General features: G+C 56.3%; 1 protein-coding gene across 3 annotated transcripts in view; it reads left to right on the forward strand.

Moving 5' to 3' along the window:
• RNF220 (ring finger protein 220) overlaps nt 1-18,446 on the forward strand; it is a 188,520-nt gene that overhangs the window by 60,013 nt on the left and 110,061 nt on the right. Inside the window, exon 2 of one of the 3 annotated variants that reach the window (XM_035537837.2) lies at nt 12,303-12,377. The exons of the other annotated variants lie outside the window; for them this stretch is intronic. Within the exon in view, the coding sequence (XP_035393730.1) occupies nt 12,303-12,377 (75 nt within the window). The remainder of the gene's footprint in view (nt 1-12,302; nt 12,378-18,446) is intronic. 3 annotated transcript variants of the gene reach the window in all.

Below are 18,446 nucleotides of genomic sequence, written 5' to 3' on the forward strand. Positions count from 1 at the left end.
GGAGGAAATTCTTCACTCGGAGGGTGGTGAGGCACTGAACAGGTTGCCCAGAGAGGTTGTGGATGTCCCATTACTGGAGGTGTTCAAGGACAGGCTGGACGAGGCCCTGGGCAACTTGATCTAGTGGGTGGCATCCCTGCCCATGGCAGGGGTTTGGAACTGGATGGTCTTTGAGGTCCTTTCCAACCCAAACCATTCTGTGCTTCTATGACAGGACGGCCCAAAGCAGAGCAGGCTGATGGCTGACCACAGTGTCCTCAGAACACATCTCCTCAGAGCACAGCTGGACCAAAAAATGCCAGCTGAAGCCCAAGTTCCCGACTGCAGTGGCACTCGCCCACGGCACGGTCCAGAGATTGCGTGCCTCTCCCCGCCAAGCCCCGCTTATCATGTTTCCAGGCCCTCCCCCAGCCTTCCCAGTCCTGTTTTGACACTTCTAATTAGTGGATATTTAACACCTTGTTTTGCTTGGACCCTGCCTTCGGCCAGACAACACATTGATGGCCTCTGACTTCTCGCCTGACCCCGGCTAACCTGGCAGCTCGGGGCTCCTGGCGCTGCTCCGCGGGTGCCCTGCCACGCTCCCCCCGCCACCCCTCGCCCACCCCAGTGGTCTGGGGTGCAGGCAGCGTGGGCCAGGACATAACATTTCCCTTGGTAAGCGCTTTCCTGGACATGATTTAGAGCTCCGAAGCCAGTAGAGGGGAAAAAAAAACCTGTAATAAAGTCAGCACTCTGCTTATTAAGGGGAAAAGGCTGTGCTTTACTTATACTAACATTAATTAGAGAGATATATAGGGAGCAAAGAGGCCTCTAGGAGATTTATATAGAGGCCCTGAAGATGGATGTGAGGACTGACAGACAGACAGACAGCAGCTCCCAGAGTGCCAGGAGCCTGGGAAGCGATGACGGAGAGCCATGGGGACTAAGAGATGCTTCGGTGCAGCGAGGGTGAGGGCAAGTGGGGATGCTGGACCTGACAAAAACACCTGGGGTGGCGTAAAGCTGGAGGGAGGAGAGATGGGGGGGAGGTTTCCGAGAGCATCCTCAGGGAGCATGTCTCCCTCTCCTGCTTCCCTTGGCCTTGGGAGCAGGCAGCTGCAGTGGCAGAAGACGTCTTAGGAGCAAGAGGTTGTCCTTCATGTAACCTGTAGTCACCTGGCTGCTGTAATGAATTGAGGAGACTCTCAAAGCTTCTCTTTTCAATATAGGACTTTTCTTCCCCTGTTCCCTTCTCACTGTAACAATCGAATACTTTTCTATCTCTCCCAGCACCTGAACAAGAGGAGAAGTCGCCCTGGCTTCTTCACCACCCCAGAGCAGATCTTTTTGTTAATATCTGATTAGTGCTGGTACCCCCTGCTCGGTGCATCACACCGAGGTGTGGAGCAGTACCTGCCCCGGTGGGACCCTGTGTGTGCCCCTGGCATGGTAGGACAGGTGGCCTTCTTCTGGTCCTTCTGGGCCTGCCCTGGTGGCCGTCTGGGCCATTCTTCTCTTGTGCTTCCTTTCGGGAGCTGTGGGTGCAGAAGGGGTGGCTGAGAACATGCCTTGCACAGGCTCCTTCTTTTACCCCTTCCTCCCTCCTCACAGCGTATTTATTCCTCACCTGTCACCCTGGGGAGAGCAAAACTCCTCATGCTCCTTTCCCACGGATGCTCCAGCAAGGAGCAGTGTGTAAGTGCCCTGTGAGACCTTTACACCTGCCGAGCATCCCCTTGTCCCCACGGCAGTGGTGTCCCTGGGCTTCCTTCTCTCTGCTCTAAGCTCAGTTTTATGTGCGAGGATGGGACCTGACTCGGGTAGGAAAGGAAACATAACTGCTGTCCTTGCAGCCCAGTGGAAGGGTCTGCCACCCCAGGACTGTCCTGCACTCGATGCTGGTGACAGCCCCCTGTTCTGGAGAGCTGCCTGTCCCCTGAGATCTGGTTCTCAGCCTCTGTGCATGGGAGGAGGTCAGCCGAGGTCTCCAATTCCTGGTGCTCTACGACGAGCCTGTCCTGCTTTCGCCTTGTTACATGGCTGTGGCTGCTGTGGACGGTCGGCAGCTGGGGGGATTTTAAGTGCTGCTGCTCCTGCAGACCCCTCCCCGTGTCCATGGTTTGTGTCCCTGCCACTTGTCACCTTGTTCCTCTGACACTTTCTGGTCTTGATTTCTTCATCCAGCCCAGGCAGAGCCCCCTCTGCTCTCTCCCCCCCCCCCAAGCCTGGGTTAAATACAGCAGCTGACTTTGGAGGTGATTAGTAATAAAATTTTAACAAGCATCCATATGAACGTCTTTCTGTCACTTTTACGAGGCCATTTACAGTGGGGAGATATAAGAGCACCTTAAATCTCCCCCGAAGAGGAAGGGTCACGTCAGAGGGGTGGCAGGCAGAAAGTCCGGTGTGTCCCATGTCACCTGCCCGCTGGTGCTGGAGGTGCCCCCTGTCACCGTGATGGGACGAGTGGCTCCACTCAGTTCCTTTCCTGACGGAGTGGGGCTGCCCGTCTGCTCCTGGGGTGGGAAAAGCAAGGAGGATGCTCGGGCTGCAGCATCACTTAGACAAATAAACCCTGTTTGGAAAAAGTGCTCGCTCAGACCATTTCCCATTCACCTCTCAAACGGGGTCACTGCGAAATGGGGAGTGTTTGTTTCCTGTTGCTTTGCCGGAGCCTAAATTTTGGGCTTGGATCTACCCATACACCAAAGATTTTCTCTAAGAAAGACTCATAAAAGTCACACACCCTCCCTGTTTCTGACATGCTTGGCTGCACACCATGGGCAGGGACTGCTCCCACTTGTGGGACACCCAGTGCGAGTGGGAGCAGGGTGGGTCCCAGGTCAGCAGTGAGTGGGAGCAGCCAGAGGGATGCTCCAAGGGGCTGAGACTGTATGGGATTGTGCTCAGTGGTGCTTCACGGTGCCAAGAGCTGCTTTCTGCACCAGGCAGGACGTAGTGCAGATAATGCCCAGATGGGACAAGGGACGGGGAGTGGAGCCGTGCCCCCAGGTCACCCGCTGGCTCGGTGGCAGTGCCCAGAATAGAGCCCCGCTGTCCCCACAGCCCCCAAACCGCACTGCTCCACAACTGCTCTGCGACACCCCTTTTGTGTGGGCTCCCTGCTTCCTGTGCCGGGGGGGCTGGATCAAGCACAACCTCACCAAGCCTTTTAATACTAAGAAAAAAAACCTGCGGCTTGCAGTCTGAGCCCTGAACGGAAGCTTAGGTTCGTTCCTTTTTCTAGTTTTAGTTCTTCAAAAGGAGGAAACACACCTTTGAATGGTGAAATTGGAAAATAAGGAAGCGAGATGAGTCTCCTCTGCATGTAAAACCGAGTGTTTGGTTGTTGTGAGCGGTGCCTGCATGCCTGGTCTGCACCAAAGTGCTGGGCAGCCCCTTCGCAGGCAGCACAAGCCATGCAGGAAGAACCGCTTTGACATACCTGACTTGCAGCACAGCCCACGTGCATTAGCTGGGTAAATGTACACGACTCGTTTGCCACCTTAATACGCACTACCCAAGTGCTGGCTGTGCAATGCAAGTGCAAATGTGACCCATGCAAAGGCAGGGGGCAAGATGCAGGGAACACATGCCTTGTTTTAGGTCTAGAGCCGGAATTAAAATGCCCTCTTGCAAACTTTCTTCTTTCTGAGGAGGTGAGACAGAGCTGCCAGCGGGCAGAGCGGGCTCAAACATCTTGGGTAAAAATATGGAGTGTGGCCAACAATAAGAGTAAGAGGAAAAGAGCAGTATGGAGCCCAGGCTCCAGACCATACTGGTATTTGGGTGTTTTTCTTCCCTGTGTGCATCACCACCCGCCGCTGCTGGGAGGTGGGACAGCCTGGGTACCCACGGGGCGGCCGGCGGGGACAGCGGCTGTGGGGGCAGCCCCGCTCCTGGGGTTTGAGCCTGCTCCGGCAGGAGGTCAAAAAGGCAAAGTTTCCTGGGAGGTGAATTATCAGAGGGAGCAATATTGGCAGGTCAAGCACATCGGTGCTGGGGTAATACAGTTAAGGTGCAGAGCCTTGGAGGGAGCCCGGCCGAGGAGTGCAGCATTAAAGCAATGAGCCCGGCTTAATCTGCCCCAAGTGAGGGCAGTGGGGTCTTTAATATTGTGTCAGGCTTGCAGGCCCGTGTTGGCGGGTTATTCTTCACGGCAGCTAATGCCACTGGGCTAACTGAATTAGCCCCTCCTTCCGCGGGGTGAGCGTGGGGTTGCCGGGAGGGCGATCGTGCCTCGCAGCTGCAGGGAGAGCGAGTGATGGCCTGGAAATTCAATCAGGTGAGGGGCTGCCGCCGTCCCCAAAGGACAGGGAGCAGCCGGATTGAGGACGAGAGCCCGGGACGGGGATGCCGGTGGCTGGCTCCACGCTGTCCCTGGGCAGGGTGTCCTCCGGGGGCCGGTCCCTGCTCGGGATGGGACTGAACGCTGCCTGCGTCCCTCAGCTCACCATCCACCAGCCCTCTGTGAGCATCACCAGGCCTCCGGGCCTCGGAGGAGACCCATGTGTTTGGTCCCGTCTTGCTCACCATGGGGTGCACAGGGTGCACCCACAGGGTGCAGGGGCCTGCAGGGTGTCTCCAGCCGAGCCGGGCAGCCCAGGTACCAGCCTCCAGCACGCCTGCAGCATCTCCTTTTGGTCAGGTTGAACTGAAAGTTCATCGGTGAGGGACGGGCAGGCCCAAGGAACTCACACGTAGGACTTCTGCCTGGCTTCGCTGTTGGGACAAGCTGCCAAGGGACTGCATTGTCCTCTTTGTGGATGCCCTGAGGGACCACACAGCAATGGCCCAGCATCATTCCCAGAGGTCATTTTCTGTCCTTTACATTAAAAAAAAAAAAAATCAAAACTTTGCAAGCATTTGGTTGTTGTCCTCCAAACCTGCCATTGCTGTTTACCTCTCCCAGCCTCACCAATTTTTTCCCCTTTACATCTAGTTGAAGGTATCCCGGTGAATAGCGCAGCATCCCGAGCAGGCACCGCTGTCCGTGCACTGCCCGCAGTGCCTCTCACCTGGGCGTTGGGGCTGGGGACAGCCTGGACCCTGGCAGGGGCAGTTTGGCAGCTCCAAAGGCAGGATCCGTGCCGTGGCTGGAGGATGCTGCAGTGTTGGGGTGCTCGGTGCTCCCCCCTGTGCCCACGCACAGCCCCCTCCCACCAGCCCTGCATCGAGCTGAAGCCACCGTCCCTTTGTCCCTGCAGGTCCCCTTTCCTTTCCAGGTGCCCCTTTGATCTTCAAACCTGCCCCAGCTCCCTCCGCCCCCCTCCCTCGCATTGTTATAAATGGAGGCTTTGGCTGCCTTTAAATAGTCATATCTATCAGACAAGCTCATGTCAGCCATAAATCCTGCAGTAATGATGATTTTCTAAGTGGGTCAACCAGAGCTATTTCCGCTCCAGCCTCAAGTTACCGCACATGTCCCCCCCCAGGGGCCGGCAGCTTCATTTGTTGTCCCCCTAATTGTCATTTCTCCTCTATGTGCTCAGGCAGAAGCTGGAAGGAAAAGAGCTGGGGGTCCCCTCTGCCCCCACGTGTCCCTGCCTGGGAGGGGGATTTGGAGGGGGGGTGAGACTGCAGGCAGGGGACTGGCAGCAGGAGCCCACCATATGGATGCCCTTACACCTCGTCCCACGCCGCCCCCTCCCCAGCTGTGCCCGACGTGTGAAAGCTGTAATTGCAGGTAATCCCCCGGCGCTGCGCATGGTTTGAATTTGGCAAGAGCAGGAATGTGGAAGGGAGAAGGGGAAATAATACTGACCAGGCGCTCTGCGGGGCCAACATCTGCACGAGCCATCAGTGCACATCTGGCCATGGGTCCCTTTGCTTGGTAGCCTGGCCAGTCGCTGTGGTAGCCCAAGGGGTCTGCCTGCTGCCCTATGAAGGGCAGGGCACGGACACCCCGTAGGCTGACATTGCTGCTAAGGTTCGGTCAGTCGCATGGACTTTCTGTGCCTTGTAACACAGAGAAGGGCTGCCAGGGTGCCCTTCACTCTTTCTTCTGCAGAGCAGAGCCCTGGCATGCTCCTCCAGGCTTCCTAGGGCTGGCACTGCCGGGCAGCATCCCCCAGTGAGATCCCTCCGGGGAGGCGAGGCGAGGTGGGACCAGCAGTGCCAGAGGGGCTTTGTTGCCTCCAGGTGCCATAGACCTCAGCTGGTCTGTTTGCACTGGATAGGGATGGAAAGCCTGGATGTCCTCTAGGTAAAAGACCTGCTGGACCTTCTCATCCTGACCCTTTAACTCCAAGATTTCTTTGGGAATGTGCATAGTCAAGGTGCAAATCCTTGCTGCTGGTGAGCTCCGTCGTGCGGGGAGGGGAAGATTTAAGCAGCAGGCTCTGCTGTTACATCTCCTAAATGTGGCTGGTGCCTGCCTGGGGCTGACCCAGGAGCACGAGCACCCCCTGCCCAGTGGCTGACATCCCCTCCTGCCCTCCCAGCCCCGAGGAAAACAGCCTGAGCTCGCCCAGCAAGACAACAGATGCAGTCGCCTCCCAAGCCTTCAGCTAACCCCCCAGCTTTCTGAGGGCAGTGCAGGTGTCATAGGCATTGTCTCTTTGGAAATTAATTTTCCTGTCGATTTCCTTATTTCTCCTAATTGATGAGGGGCAAGTCTTAGGCGTGTTGCCAGCGGCACCAGCCACAGCCTCCCGTAGGCATCAGCGGAGCCAAAAGCGCGAGCGCTGAGGGCTGGGGAGTGTAATGAACTCTCAGAGGACTCGTTGCAGCTCAGCCCGTGCTGTAGATTAGCTGAGGAATCATCTGGCCCAGCTATTAACTGTCCCATTTAACATCATAAATTATTAACCTAATTTTGAGGAGGGTCGGTGACGGATCACGCTGATTTTGTCGGCCTCGCCGCAGCCTCCCCGTGCGGGCAGAGCCTCCGGCAGCACCTGGGAGCGGTGCCTGCGGGAGGATGGAGATGGGGACAGCACATCCTTGCTGCTGGGAGGCTTCCAGCCCAGCGGAGGGGCCAGGGACAGCCAGGGCAGGGCAGCGCCCTGGGGGGACGCTTGGGTGAGGTGAATATGAGATGTCCCATGGGGAAGAGCAAAGCAATCCTCTCCCCGGCTTTTGAGGTATTGAGGAGCCGTGGCGATGCTGAGAAATGCATCCAGACCACTTTGTGACCCATAACACACAGTTCCAGGGCTGTGTCATGGGCACTTTGTCCTGGAGCTGTTCCCTGTCACTGCTGGCTGGCTGACCAGGTCGCCTGCCCCTAGAGGAGCTGGGTTAAGCATCTCACGGGCTGCTCTTTAGTCTGTACAGCAGAGGGTTGGGAGCATCTGCTTCTCTCCTTACACTCATAGAGTAGATCTTGTTTTGAATGTGGCAGCACTTCCTGGGAGAAGTTAATAAAATAGGGGGAAAAGTGAATTCTTTGGTCTAAAAGTTTTATGCCGTTCAGAGCTTTTTTCAGCTAAATGGAGTGCAGTGGAAATTTTAGGGATATCATCTTTTCTTTCCCCTTTACCTTTATAAAGAGAGATGCGCACAGAGAGAAGGGGCTAAGAAACACCCTCCAACCAGCGTTATTTCCTAACCGCGCGGAAAAATTTTGAAGTCGTTTGGCTTGTCAAAAACCATACAACCCTCAAGGAGAGCAAGCTCTGAAACCCCTTGTAAAACGCCTCTTTCATTCTGGCATCACAGAAAGGACTTTTTGTTTCCCGGCGAGCAGCTGCGCAGCTCAGCACTGCCTGTCCGCGCGCGTGTCCCGGCCGCTAACCCAAAGTGGCCGGAGCTCGTGCTGCCACTGCTGCCCCTCTCCTGCAAAACATGAGCTTAGAAGAGTCCAGCATTTGCAGACCCAGGGCTTCCACATGCCCCTGGCCCGCAGTGAGCCTTTAGACATCTGCAGGATGGAGAAGGCGCAAAGAAATTGCGGTGCGCACGCAGCACAGCCCCGCGCGGGGCTGGTGCCCAGCACACGGATATAAAATACAGCGCCCTGCCATAAAACATGCACTGCTAGTCTATATATTTTGCAATCCCTTTAAAGATTTTTTTTTTCTTTAAACCCCTCACCCCAGCTCCCTCTGCGCTCTCCCCCCAAAAAAATTATTATAAAGAATTATTGCCATTAGTACGTCTTTCCCAGTGAAAGGAGAAAATCGCCTCATTCATAATTTATACCCTCAATTACTATTAATAAAGAAATATTTCAGCAGAAAATCGCCTGGGAAAATTACACGTAACATTGCATTAACATTCTATTTGAACATTTTCATCACATTTGTTATAGAGTTAATAAGAGGGATATGCTCCCCTGACTTCTTCATGAAATTATGGGCTGCCTATGATAGTTTAATCTTTTAGACTTTATATAATATATTCACTTTACTAATTGAGCTATCCAAGGAGCAGTTAGGGATGTTCTTAAACGTGGAAGACAAAGTAATCAGGGCCGTGACTTCCTGACTAGCAGATCTTCTTCCGGAGATGAGGAGCCACACGTGTGAGGAGCACACTGCTGTGTATGTGCTGGGTGCTGCTCCACCAGCCCTTCCCGTAACGCCCTGCCTGCGCTGGAAAGTGAGTGGGAGTGCAGGGCGTTGGTGATTTTCAGGCTGGAAAAGTATTCCCCAAAAGCTCCATTTGTATTTCAGAGAGCGGGTCTGGTGGGCATGACCGAGGTCTCCTTGGAATAAGAAATGCCCAGCGTGGGGGGTTTCTCAGGAGCAGTGCTTCGTCTGGACAAGCCTTTAGGGTCGAATTTACTACTGGGCCCAGTAGGATACCCCGTGGGCATTGCTCTTGCCCAGTGTGAGCTCGTCCGTAGGTGAGCACCTGCAGTCACCCCCAAACTGCTCTTACGACTTCAGATCCCTGCAGACTGCTGGCAAATCCTGACGGTGAGCCAAAGGGTTAATAAAAAGCTTTCATGCCCTGGGATTCATTATCTGGAACTCATTAAACAGCAAATAAGAGCCCGGATGTTGCCAACTGAGCCCTGCTGAAGGCACCTCCTGGGGGTGAGGCAGCCTGGGACTGCAGGAGGACTCTGCAGGAGGCCAGAGACAGGACCCAAAGCTGTAGGTTGGTCACCTCGGGGCTGAGCTCTGTCTTGCCAACCCGTGTGAGCCCACCGGGGGACAGGGACAGGTGTGTGACAGCCCAAGCCCACTGTTCCCCATGGAGCAGAGCACCCTGCATGGTAGCAAAGGGATGCACAGCTCCATCGAGGTTTTAATGGTGGAGCCTGCTCGTCTCTGGCACGGTGCTCCTGGGGTGCTCAGCACCCTCCCTGCTGAGCTTGCAGCCAGCATTTTCCTGGGTGACACGAGCCTTGGCCACCACTGAGCCACGCTGGGCAAGCAGCAGCCCAGGGAGCCCACAACGGGCAGGGGGCCACGAGCTGCCCCCTCTGCCAGCACAGGGGGGGAAATTTCCAGGGCTGAAGGGGTAGAGACCAGGGAAGGTGAAGCCTGGGCTGTCGGCCCAGGGAAGGGCAGGATGGGCCATGCTGCAAACAGGACAAGGCTTGTAAACAGGGCTCCAGCTGGGATAAATTTAGTCCGTTGAGGCTGCAGCTCCAGCGCGGCAGGACACAGTGTCAGGGCATTGTCGAAAGGAGAAGGGGGGAAAGAAGCTGAATAAACAAACACAGCTTGTCCTTTTTTTTTTTTTTTTTCTTTTTTTTTTTTTGTCCCAGCATTGTTGTTTCAGACGGACAATTGCCCTGCAGATTAAGGGAACAGGCTGGAGTTCTCCCAGCCTGTTCCCTCAATTATTTTTGCTTTGTGTTTCCACGTGGGAGCATATCGTGGCATTGCTGTGCCCCGTACCTGTGTGCTCGGACAGCCTGCAGACGCTGGCCCCAGGGTCACTGCTTTGCAGCCCCGCTGGGACCATGCAGCTTGGCTGTGGCAGTCATGTAAATTTTGCTTTCTGTGCGTGCACAGCCCAGGCTGACACCCATGGGTGTCTGGGAACATTTGTACGTGGGGCAGAGCAGCTCTGGAGGCGTCCTCCTCTGCGGAGGAGCTGAATGTCTCTGCAGGACTTGAGAAATGGAGATCAGGGCTCCCAAGCGCTTTCCCTACTTCTGTCGTGGGTTTTGGACAGGCCTTATTTCCCTGACAAAATCACCCGTGATCTGAGGAGCAAAGGGCACGGATAGCTCTGTCAGCGCTGCTCTGCCAGGACCAAAGTCTTCTCTAAAGGCCATGTTTAGAGGCAGCCTAATTTTCACATCTTAATTTTATTTTTCTCACATCTCTCCCTGACACACACATACACACACACACACACACACACTCCTATTGGAAAAACGATTTTAATACCCATGGCACATTGTCCTGGTGTGATATAAAATCCAATGACATGTGGCATTTGGAAAAGGTCACTTCCCCCATCAGGATTCATTATCCTGCCTCAGCCTGGGAAGCCATGGGGTTGCCCCCGCCTCTGCGGACCCCTTGCCCCTCGCCGGCTGTGGTGGGCGAGCAGGACGAGGGGACGAGGCAGGGCAGCCCCTGCAGCTGCAGAGCGAGGGCTCTGCTTGCTCATGCTCATATCCCTGCCCATGGGAAGGCTCAGGACATGCAAACCACCTCCTCTGGTCAATTTTGGGTGCACAAGGCTCGGGCTGGCTTTCTGCTGCGTCCCCCTGCCCCATCTCTGTTCCCGTTAGAGCAGGAGCCGGCTCTTGCGGTGCCCTCGCTCCGCACGGTTGCAGAAGGGAAACGTTCCCCTTCCCTGTTTCACTTGTTCAATTTTCAGCCGGGCGGGTTTGGGAAGTGCCCTTCTGGGTCGGTGCTCACCACCAACTAGACAGAACCGAGAAGAGAAAGCGGAGGAGACCAGGAAAGCCCGGCTCCTTCCCCAGGACCCCCTTTGCCCAAGCACACCCACCCCCCAGGCTGCTTCCAGCTCCCTGCAGACCCAGGAAGGGCGAGCCTGGAGGTGCCCAGTGACACCTCCCAGCGAGACGTCCCATGGGGAGGGCAGGGGGACTGGCATTGAGGACTTCTCTCCTCGGACACAAGCGACCTCGGGCCACTCTGTCTCCTCCATGGGTCAGTTTCCCACCCGCAGCAGAGGGGAGGCACGAGGGTGGGTGCGGGGAGAGCAGAGGCTGGGGCACGGCAGGGGATGAGGGCAGGAGCAAGGGTGGGTTTTTTTCCAGAAAGAGGAGGATTTGCATTATTTTTGCATCAGGGAGTAGGGTTTGATGCCTGCTGAAGATGACTTTTCCGAGTGCTGAGGGTGATGGTGAGTGTAGCCCCTTCCACCGTATAAACACCAATGAGTTATGGGTACCCCAGCCTCTAATTATGCAGTCAGCCCCAAATAGGCTGTGTCTAACGAGGCTGACAGACTAATATCTCAAGAGCCTTTAATGCGTTATCATCTCTTGCTGTATGACCTCATATTTATAACTGCTCTGGTGGGAGGTTGAGAAATGTCCTTCTCTTCCCCCAGCCCCCTCCCCAACTTCCCCCCCCCCCCAGCAGCAGCTCCTCAGCCTCATCTGTTAGGATCAGGAGGAGAGAGGCGACTTCTCTCCATCCATCACCAGCCGAGTTCACGCTATTAGATGATTAAAGACATTTTTTATAATATTTGGAAGAGGCTTTGAAACGTCTCTCAAACAGGGTGATTTATGCCCGCTTAACCCTTGCCTGGCCGGGCCGAGGGCCGGGGGTGGCGGCGGCCCAAGCCGTTGGGCAGCCCGGTGACAAGGTGTGATTCATGAGCGCGCGGCACCTGCAGGAAGCTCCGGGCAGCTCCCAACGCAACGGGGACTTGGTGGTTTCTGAGGCTGCAACGGCTCGAGCAGGAGGAAATGGCGCCTGCCCCCTCCCCAGCACTTACACAAGAGGCCCCTGGGGGGGCCGTGCCCCACCGCACGCACATGGCACCTCCTGCTCCCATCCGTGAGCGGGACAATCCCATCCCATCCCATCCCATCCCATCCCATCCCATCCCATCCCACCCCATCCCATCCTCACTGACATGAACCACTTGTGCTCCCGCTCCATGCTTCCCTTGCCCTTTTCCCCATCTCTCCCCTGCCCTGTGGATGCCGTGCTCCCAGGTGCAAAGTCTCACTCTCATAGAAAGTCACGGGCATCTAGATCCATCTTTAGGGCATTGCAGCCTTGCTCAGAGTCAGTCAGAAAGACTTGTGGGGATGATGGCCGTGCTCATCCTAAAAACCTGCCGGAGGCCAAATCACTGATGATCTCCGTGGTTTGTCCCAGTGGGGAGTGGAGGCTTGCCCTCAGGTTGGGGAAGGAAGCCCGCCTCCTCTGATCACAGACGTAATATTTCATAATCCCAATTTCTTGTCAATTGATTGCCAGATAGAAGCGACAACCAAAGAGGGCCCCAGGCGTCTGCAACTGCCACTCATCGTATGATTTTAACTCTCCCCCTCTGTAAGTTTGCATTATTTTCTTCTTGTTGTTGTTGTGTCCTAAAGAAACATTTTCCCCCCTTCCCTCCCCAAAAAGACTCTGAGAAATCCCGCTGCCCTCGTCAATTCGGTACTGAATGTCCGAATAGCCGAGGAGGGTTAATGCATGACTAATAGGTGTTTTATTAAAATGGTTGATCTGTCATTACAGAGTCCAAGAGATCAATAGATTTCTTATAATCGTGACCTAAAATCATCTTTAGCGCCACTGCTTGCGGGTGTCAGACCCTGGGCAGCACGCTTAGGGGACCTTGGCATCTCCTGCCACCCCCTTGTGCCCCCTGTGCCATGCGTGCCCCCAGTGCTCCCACAGCCAGGGAATTGCGTGGCCCGGCCACCCCCATCCCCAGGCCCTGTCCCGAGGGTGCAGACCCCCCCAGTGCCCAGCCTTGCTGGCTGTTGCACCCCCTAATTCCCCGTGGGGTGCCGCCTCCCGGCTCCCCCCTCCATCTGCCTGGATGGGATGCCTGCCCCGAGCCACTCCCGGCCAGCTCTGGAGACACCATGACAAATCCCACAGCCACGGGACCCCAGCCCCGGTGGCCTCAAATCCCTCTTCGCAGTCCCCACAAGCATGCCTGAGGCTGGAGACCCTCGCTGGGGGTTGATGATCTCTGGGAGTTTGGCCCTGCTGCAGCCTCTCCGTCACCTCCTCATCCTGCACGTGGGGCCGGATCAGCCTTGTGCCCCCACAGCTCTGCTCCCTGCCCTCACCCTGTAGCACCTGCAGGGGACAAGAGGGTTCACGTGGAATGAAGGCGAGCCCATCCCGTTACTTTCCATGTCTCTTTCCTGCACTCATCCAGCTATGTCAGGTTTGAGCAACCTGGGGAGAAATCCCAGCGCTCCTGTCTGCCCCACGGGTGCGTGCCCAGTGCTCGTCCCCTCCCACGTCCTCGCCATGGGGCTGGGAGATTTTCCAGACCCCCTGGGTCCAGCCCTCTCCTTCCCCGCCTCATTGCTTATTTTTGGGCCATTATGTTCGACAGGGAGAATTTGTTTCTGTCCAGAGCCGATGCCCGGACAGTCTCAAGCCTCGGTGGATTTATCATCCTGAGCTTTTGTTTGTGGGTCTCTGGGACCCTCTGCCCCACAGCCAGATGCTTCCCCGTCTCCTCCAGGGAGCCTGCTGCCCCTGGGAGCCCTGACCGCACTCTTTCTGTGAGGATGCCCAGACGGGCAGGCTCCCCACACCCTCACACACCGGGCACACGCATGCCCCACTCCGCAGCCCCATGGCTCGGTGCCGGGGAGGGGTAAGAACATCGGGAGGCAATTTGGGGGCTTGGGAAGCTCCAGCTCATGTCTGTGCTGACATCCTGTGCCAAGTGACAGCGGGGTGGTGCAGACGCCTGCACCCATGGCTGCGCTGCCCATCTACGTGCATGGTCAGTGTGAGCACGTTGGGGTTGTGGTGAGGATTTGAGGTCTTTCAGGCTCAGGTTTAGCAGGACGGAGCTGTAATGGGATTGCGTTTCCAAATCACCACCAGTGCTGCGTCAGATGGGGATCATCACTGACACCCTCTATGCCACCAGCCCCTCTCTTGCTCTCCTCCTGCCCCAGGGGCAGCCTGGCCACCCGGGCGAGGTGACCAAGGGTCGCTCTGGATGCCAGCAGGGCCTGAGGAGAAGGAAAGGGGGTGCAGGGCCCCTCACCAAGCACCACCTGTCCCCACAGCCCCGTCCCCTCCCCGGCCGCCCGCATTCCTCCGCAGCGCCGGGGAGGGGGCCAACCTTTGGCACGTTTATTGACACTCCCTGAGTTCATACTGCGACTCTACAATCTTTCTCCGAGATTATTAAGAATTAATTGATCGCTTTTATATTCCCCCCGATACCCAGTGCTGCTCCGCGACAGGCAGCGGGAGGAGGAAGGGAGACAGGAGAAGGGCGGGGTGTGTGTAAAAAACACACTGATAAATGTTAATTACTCTTTTACAGCCCTTGTCAAATTCCAAAGCAAGTCGTAAATTCATTAAACTCTAACGGATTAAGCACATGCAGCTTATTTAGTCGCCATAAACAAGATCATTTGGATGTTGATTTTCCCCTTTTTATTGCTCCAGCAGAAAAGGGGAAAAATCAGATCAGGGAAGCAGTTGGTGGTTACCAGGGTGTCAGAAAAGTTTGGATTTATTTTATATCTTGTTTTGGTGCTCCGTGGCAGCTCTCCGGAGCCCATCGGTCCTTGGGCTGTGCCTCGCAGGGAGCGTGGGGCTGCCGGGAGCTGTGTCCTTGCCCCAGGTGGCTGAGCCTGAGCGGGCAAGCAGGGGAGGAGAGGGGCTGTGGGACGTGGCCACCATGGTGCTAAAAGGGTCTCTGTGTCCCAGGGCTGCCTCCTTACTGCTGAGGCTCTTAAAGACCCGAGACAGATGGGATGCTTTTCCCATTCAGCATACCACCAGCTCTGCTCACTGTGGGACATTTCTGCGCCCACCCTGGCACTGTCCCCAGGGTGCTGAATGTGTCCCCAGCCGAGCCTGGCAGCGGAGGAGAGGAGCAGGGGAGGGATGCTGTGCTGCCACCAGCACAGAACGGGGAGGGATGAGGTGCCCGTGGCTGCTCTGAACACAGGGACGGGCCCCGGGGTCCGGGCCCTACATCGCTGCCGACCCGCGCGGCGTGCTCGCCGTCCTGCACTTGCACGTGTTAATAATCCAGGCTGACCTCCTGAGCCGCGGGAGCAGGGGAAGGAGAATGAGAGGAGGGTCACAGAGATTAATTAATACTCAGGGCTCTAATTATGAGTTTCTTCAACACCGGGCTTCTAATGAAGAACAGGCGCTGAGACAGCTCCGAGTCCCGCTGCCCCCAGCTGGCCCTGCTGAGACGTCTCCTGCCTCCTCACAGGGCCAAATGTTTGGGAAGAGGGATGGGAGCCAGCCTCCGGCCCCCTGCATCCCCCCCACTGCTGCACAGCGAGCACGGGAGACCTCCCACCACCCCCAGCATGCCGGGGGGACAGGGGCAGGAGGTGACCAGGGACCTTGGTGGGAGCATCCCCTTGGCCCCACGGGGTGGAGGATGCTTTCCAGGAGTCACGCTGGTGGCTGGCTCTGCTGATGCTGTGGGGTTGGCTATGTCCCACTGAGCTGCTGGTGGCTGTGGGGCTTCTCCAGCACCCAGGAGCCTCCGGTGAGGCTGTGCTGACGGGAGCAGGCAGCAGCCGTGCGCTGCAGGCAGCAGAGGGAACTCTAAACACCTTGCCAGCGCTCGCTGCTTTGCTGCTACCGGAAAAAAAAAATTAGGGCTTTTGCTTCAGCACTTCATCTAAAAAAATGTCCTGAGCAGTGGAGGGATGACCTCCTTCCTCCAGCCCTGCCTGAGCCCATCTCTGAAACCAGGATATCCCAGAGGCTCTGTGCCATGGGGATGCACACCACCCTCTGTGCTTGCCTCCCAGGGGGCAGAGGGGAGGAGAGGAGCTGCTGCGGGTCTCAAACACCGGGGTGTCATCCTTCAGAGCCCCGCTCCTGGCCAACATCTCCCTCCTGCAGGCTCCAGCCCTTTCCTCACGGTGGGTGCAAAGGGCACTGATAAGCACTGCAGAGCCAGCAGTGCCTGCAGGGTCCCCCCTGCGCAGCCCGGGGCTCGGCTGCCATCGTCCCACGCGGGGACGTGCCCCGGGCTCTGCTCCCGAGGTCCCCCCACAGCGATGGGCGCCGAGGGGGCGGCGAGGGGTTAACGGCAGGAGCATGCCCCACGCTAAGCAGTAGCTAACAGCCACCAGCTAATAACTTTATGGCTTCAAAGCAGCGCATTTATCATGCTGAAGTTTGTTTATGCACTAGTTATATGGCGCATTATACCAGATCTGTGTTTGGCTGATAAATTCCCAGTGACAAGTGAGGCTACCAATGGGGACTTGCTGAGTCCAAAAGACCAGTAGCTTTTTCCTGAACTCTGCTTTCTGAGATAAGCGTGTTTTTTCCCTCTTTTACTTTGTAACTAGGAAAAAAAAAAAAAAAAAGCAAGCAGTAAAGTCAGTAAAAGAGGGATATTCCTGTCCCAGAGAAGTTGCCCAGTGCCATGGGCCCCACTGCGGAGCAGAGGAGGAGGAGGAGGAGGAGGAGGGAGGCTGCCTGGTGAGGATCTGCCCAGAGGCTGTGTGGCAGCACCTCCGTGGTGGCAAGTGATGCACATGGGCCTGTACCGGGAGATTTGTGCATGTGCAGAGCGGGCACTGACAAGCCCTTATGGGATTTGGATGTTCCCAGGAACAGCAAAGCTCAGTTCCTGCCGCCTTTAGGGAGTGTATTTTGGGGGTATTTTGGGGGTGGAAGGATTAGAGGGCAGCATGGTGACCTTCTAGTCCTGCCTAAAGTTTCTAAAATGATATATGATCATAGTATTCATCATTATCTCTCACTGTTTTTATTGTACTTGTCATTATTTTGAGGTTGCGTGTGCGTGCAATTTGTTGCTGAGCACAGCACAGCTGCTGCGCTCACCTGTACCCCCTCACTGCTGGGTTAAATCGCTTTAATCCTGCTAATAATAATGACCTTCACATTTCTGGCTAGCTCTATCACTGGAGCCAAACCCACTTTGCAAACATTAACGAGCTTGGCCTCCCGACTGCGTGCAAACAGGATGGGTCAGGATTAGCTCTCCCACTGCGGCAGTGGGGAAACTGAGGCAGAAAGCAAGGAGCGGGCTGGTCTGAACCGACCCCGAGTGGCTGCACGCAGAGCCTCTCAACCCTTTGCTTTAACCATTAGACCTCAACCTGCTCCAGTTCGAACCAGTGGAGGCTTTTCACTGGTCTCACTGGTGCAGCGGGACCTGGGGCTGCCTGGGATGCCCAGGTGGGACACCCAGCCCCGCTCACGCCTCTGCAGTGCCACCGAGGTGGTTTGGGTGTCAGCAGCCCCCTGCTCCACCTGGTCCCTTCCCCATGGGCTGCATCGCTCGTCCCCTTGTCCTGCTGCAGAAAGCAAAAAGCCCCCTGCCTTGGTCTGGTGCTCGGGGGCCATCAGACACATGGCTGTGCACCTCTCTGCATGCAAGTGTGCCCCCATGAACGTGCTTGCTGCGTGTGCTCCCCCGGGAGAGCATCTCGGCGTGTTTATCCGTGCATGTTTGTCCATGCATAAACATCTTCTTAAGTGCAATGTGTGCATAGGTACAAAATGCATGTCTCCATCTCCGCCTGCTGCGTTAGCATCCCTCGTGGCCACCCACCTGCACGGCCATCCCTATCGCAGGGTGTCCCTGGCGGGGCCGGGTACCTGTGGCATCCCCGGCCACGTACCTGTGCCTGTCCCGGGTCTGCATCCGTGCCTGCGCCTACCGGCCCCTGCAGGCTGTAAATACTGCCAGTGTGTCGGGGAGGTTGAGCGGTTTATGGCTCAAGGTCAGGCCCATGAATCATAAAAAGGTGTCGGAAGGAGCATTAACTCCTAGCCTTCGCTCGGTCGCTGTGTGGTTTCAGGCGGGGCCCCGGAGGCAGTGATTAAAGGGTGCACCTTCCCCTTTCAGTTTTACGGTAAAAGGAAAGCAGTAAATTAGAAGCCCGCGGGCTGGGGCAGGCCGAGTCCCGCCAGCGCAGCGCCTACACGAGGACCGACCACGCGCCCCGAGAGCCAGCGTGGCCACCCCACCAGCATGGTGCCTGTCCCCAGCACCGGTCCCAGGGCAGGATCCAGCCCCTCCACGTCCCAGAGCCATTTGTCACCACTGGTCCTCGCGTGGCCGATGGCACAGGGTGGCCGCGGGTGCTCAGCCCCGTGGAGAGGCAGCGTCCATTGCTCTGCGCTTTTCTTTATGACTCCAGCTATCGTTAACTCAAGTAATAAAATTTTTTGAATCCAAATAGATATAATTAACATTTAATGCACCTGTTTTCTTGCGAATTGTCAGGACTATTAAAAGCTGTGAATGGAATGAGGAGGGGAGGCAGATGTTTCTGCTGTGGAGGTGGGAGTAGGGGACAAAGCCTCGTCACTTCTGGACTCCCTGTGCCAGGTCTGCAATGCTGGGGGGACATCCAGCCCTGTGGGGAGCAGCATGGCCGTGACGGGGAGCAG

The sequence above is a fragment of the Cygnus atratus genome, chromosome 8, assembly GCF_013377495.2.
Source record: "Cygnus atratus isolate AKBS03 ecotype Queensland, Australia chromosome 8, CAtr_DNAZoo_HiC_assembly, whole genome shotgun sequence".
NCBI lineage: Eukaryota > Metazoa > Chordata > Aves > Anseriformes > Anatidae > Cygnus > Cygnus atratus.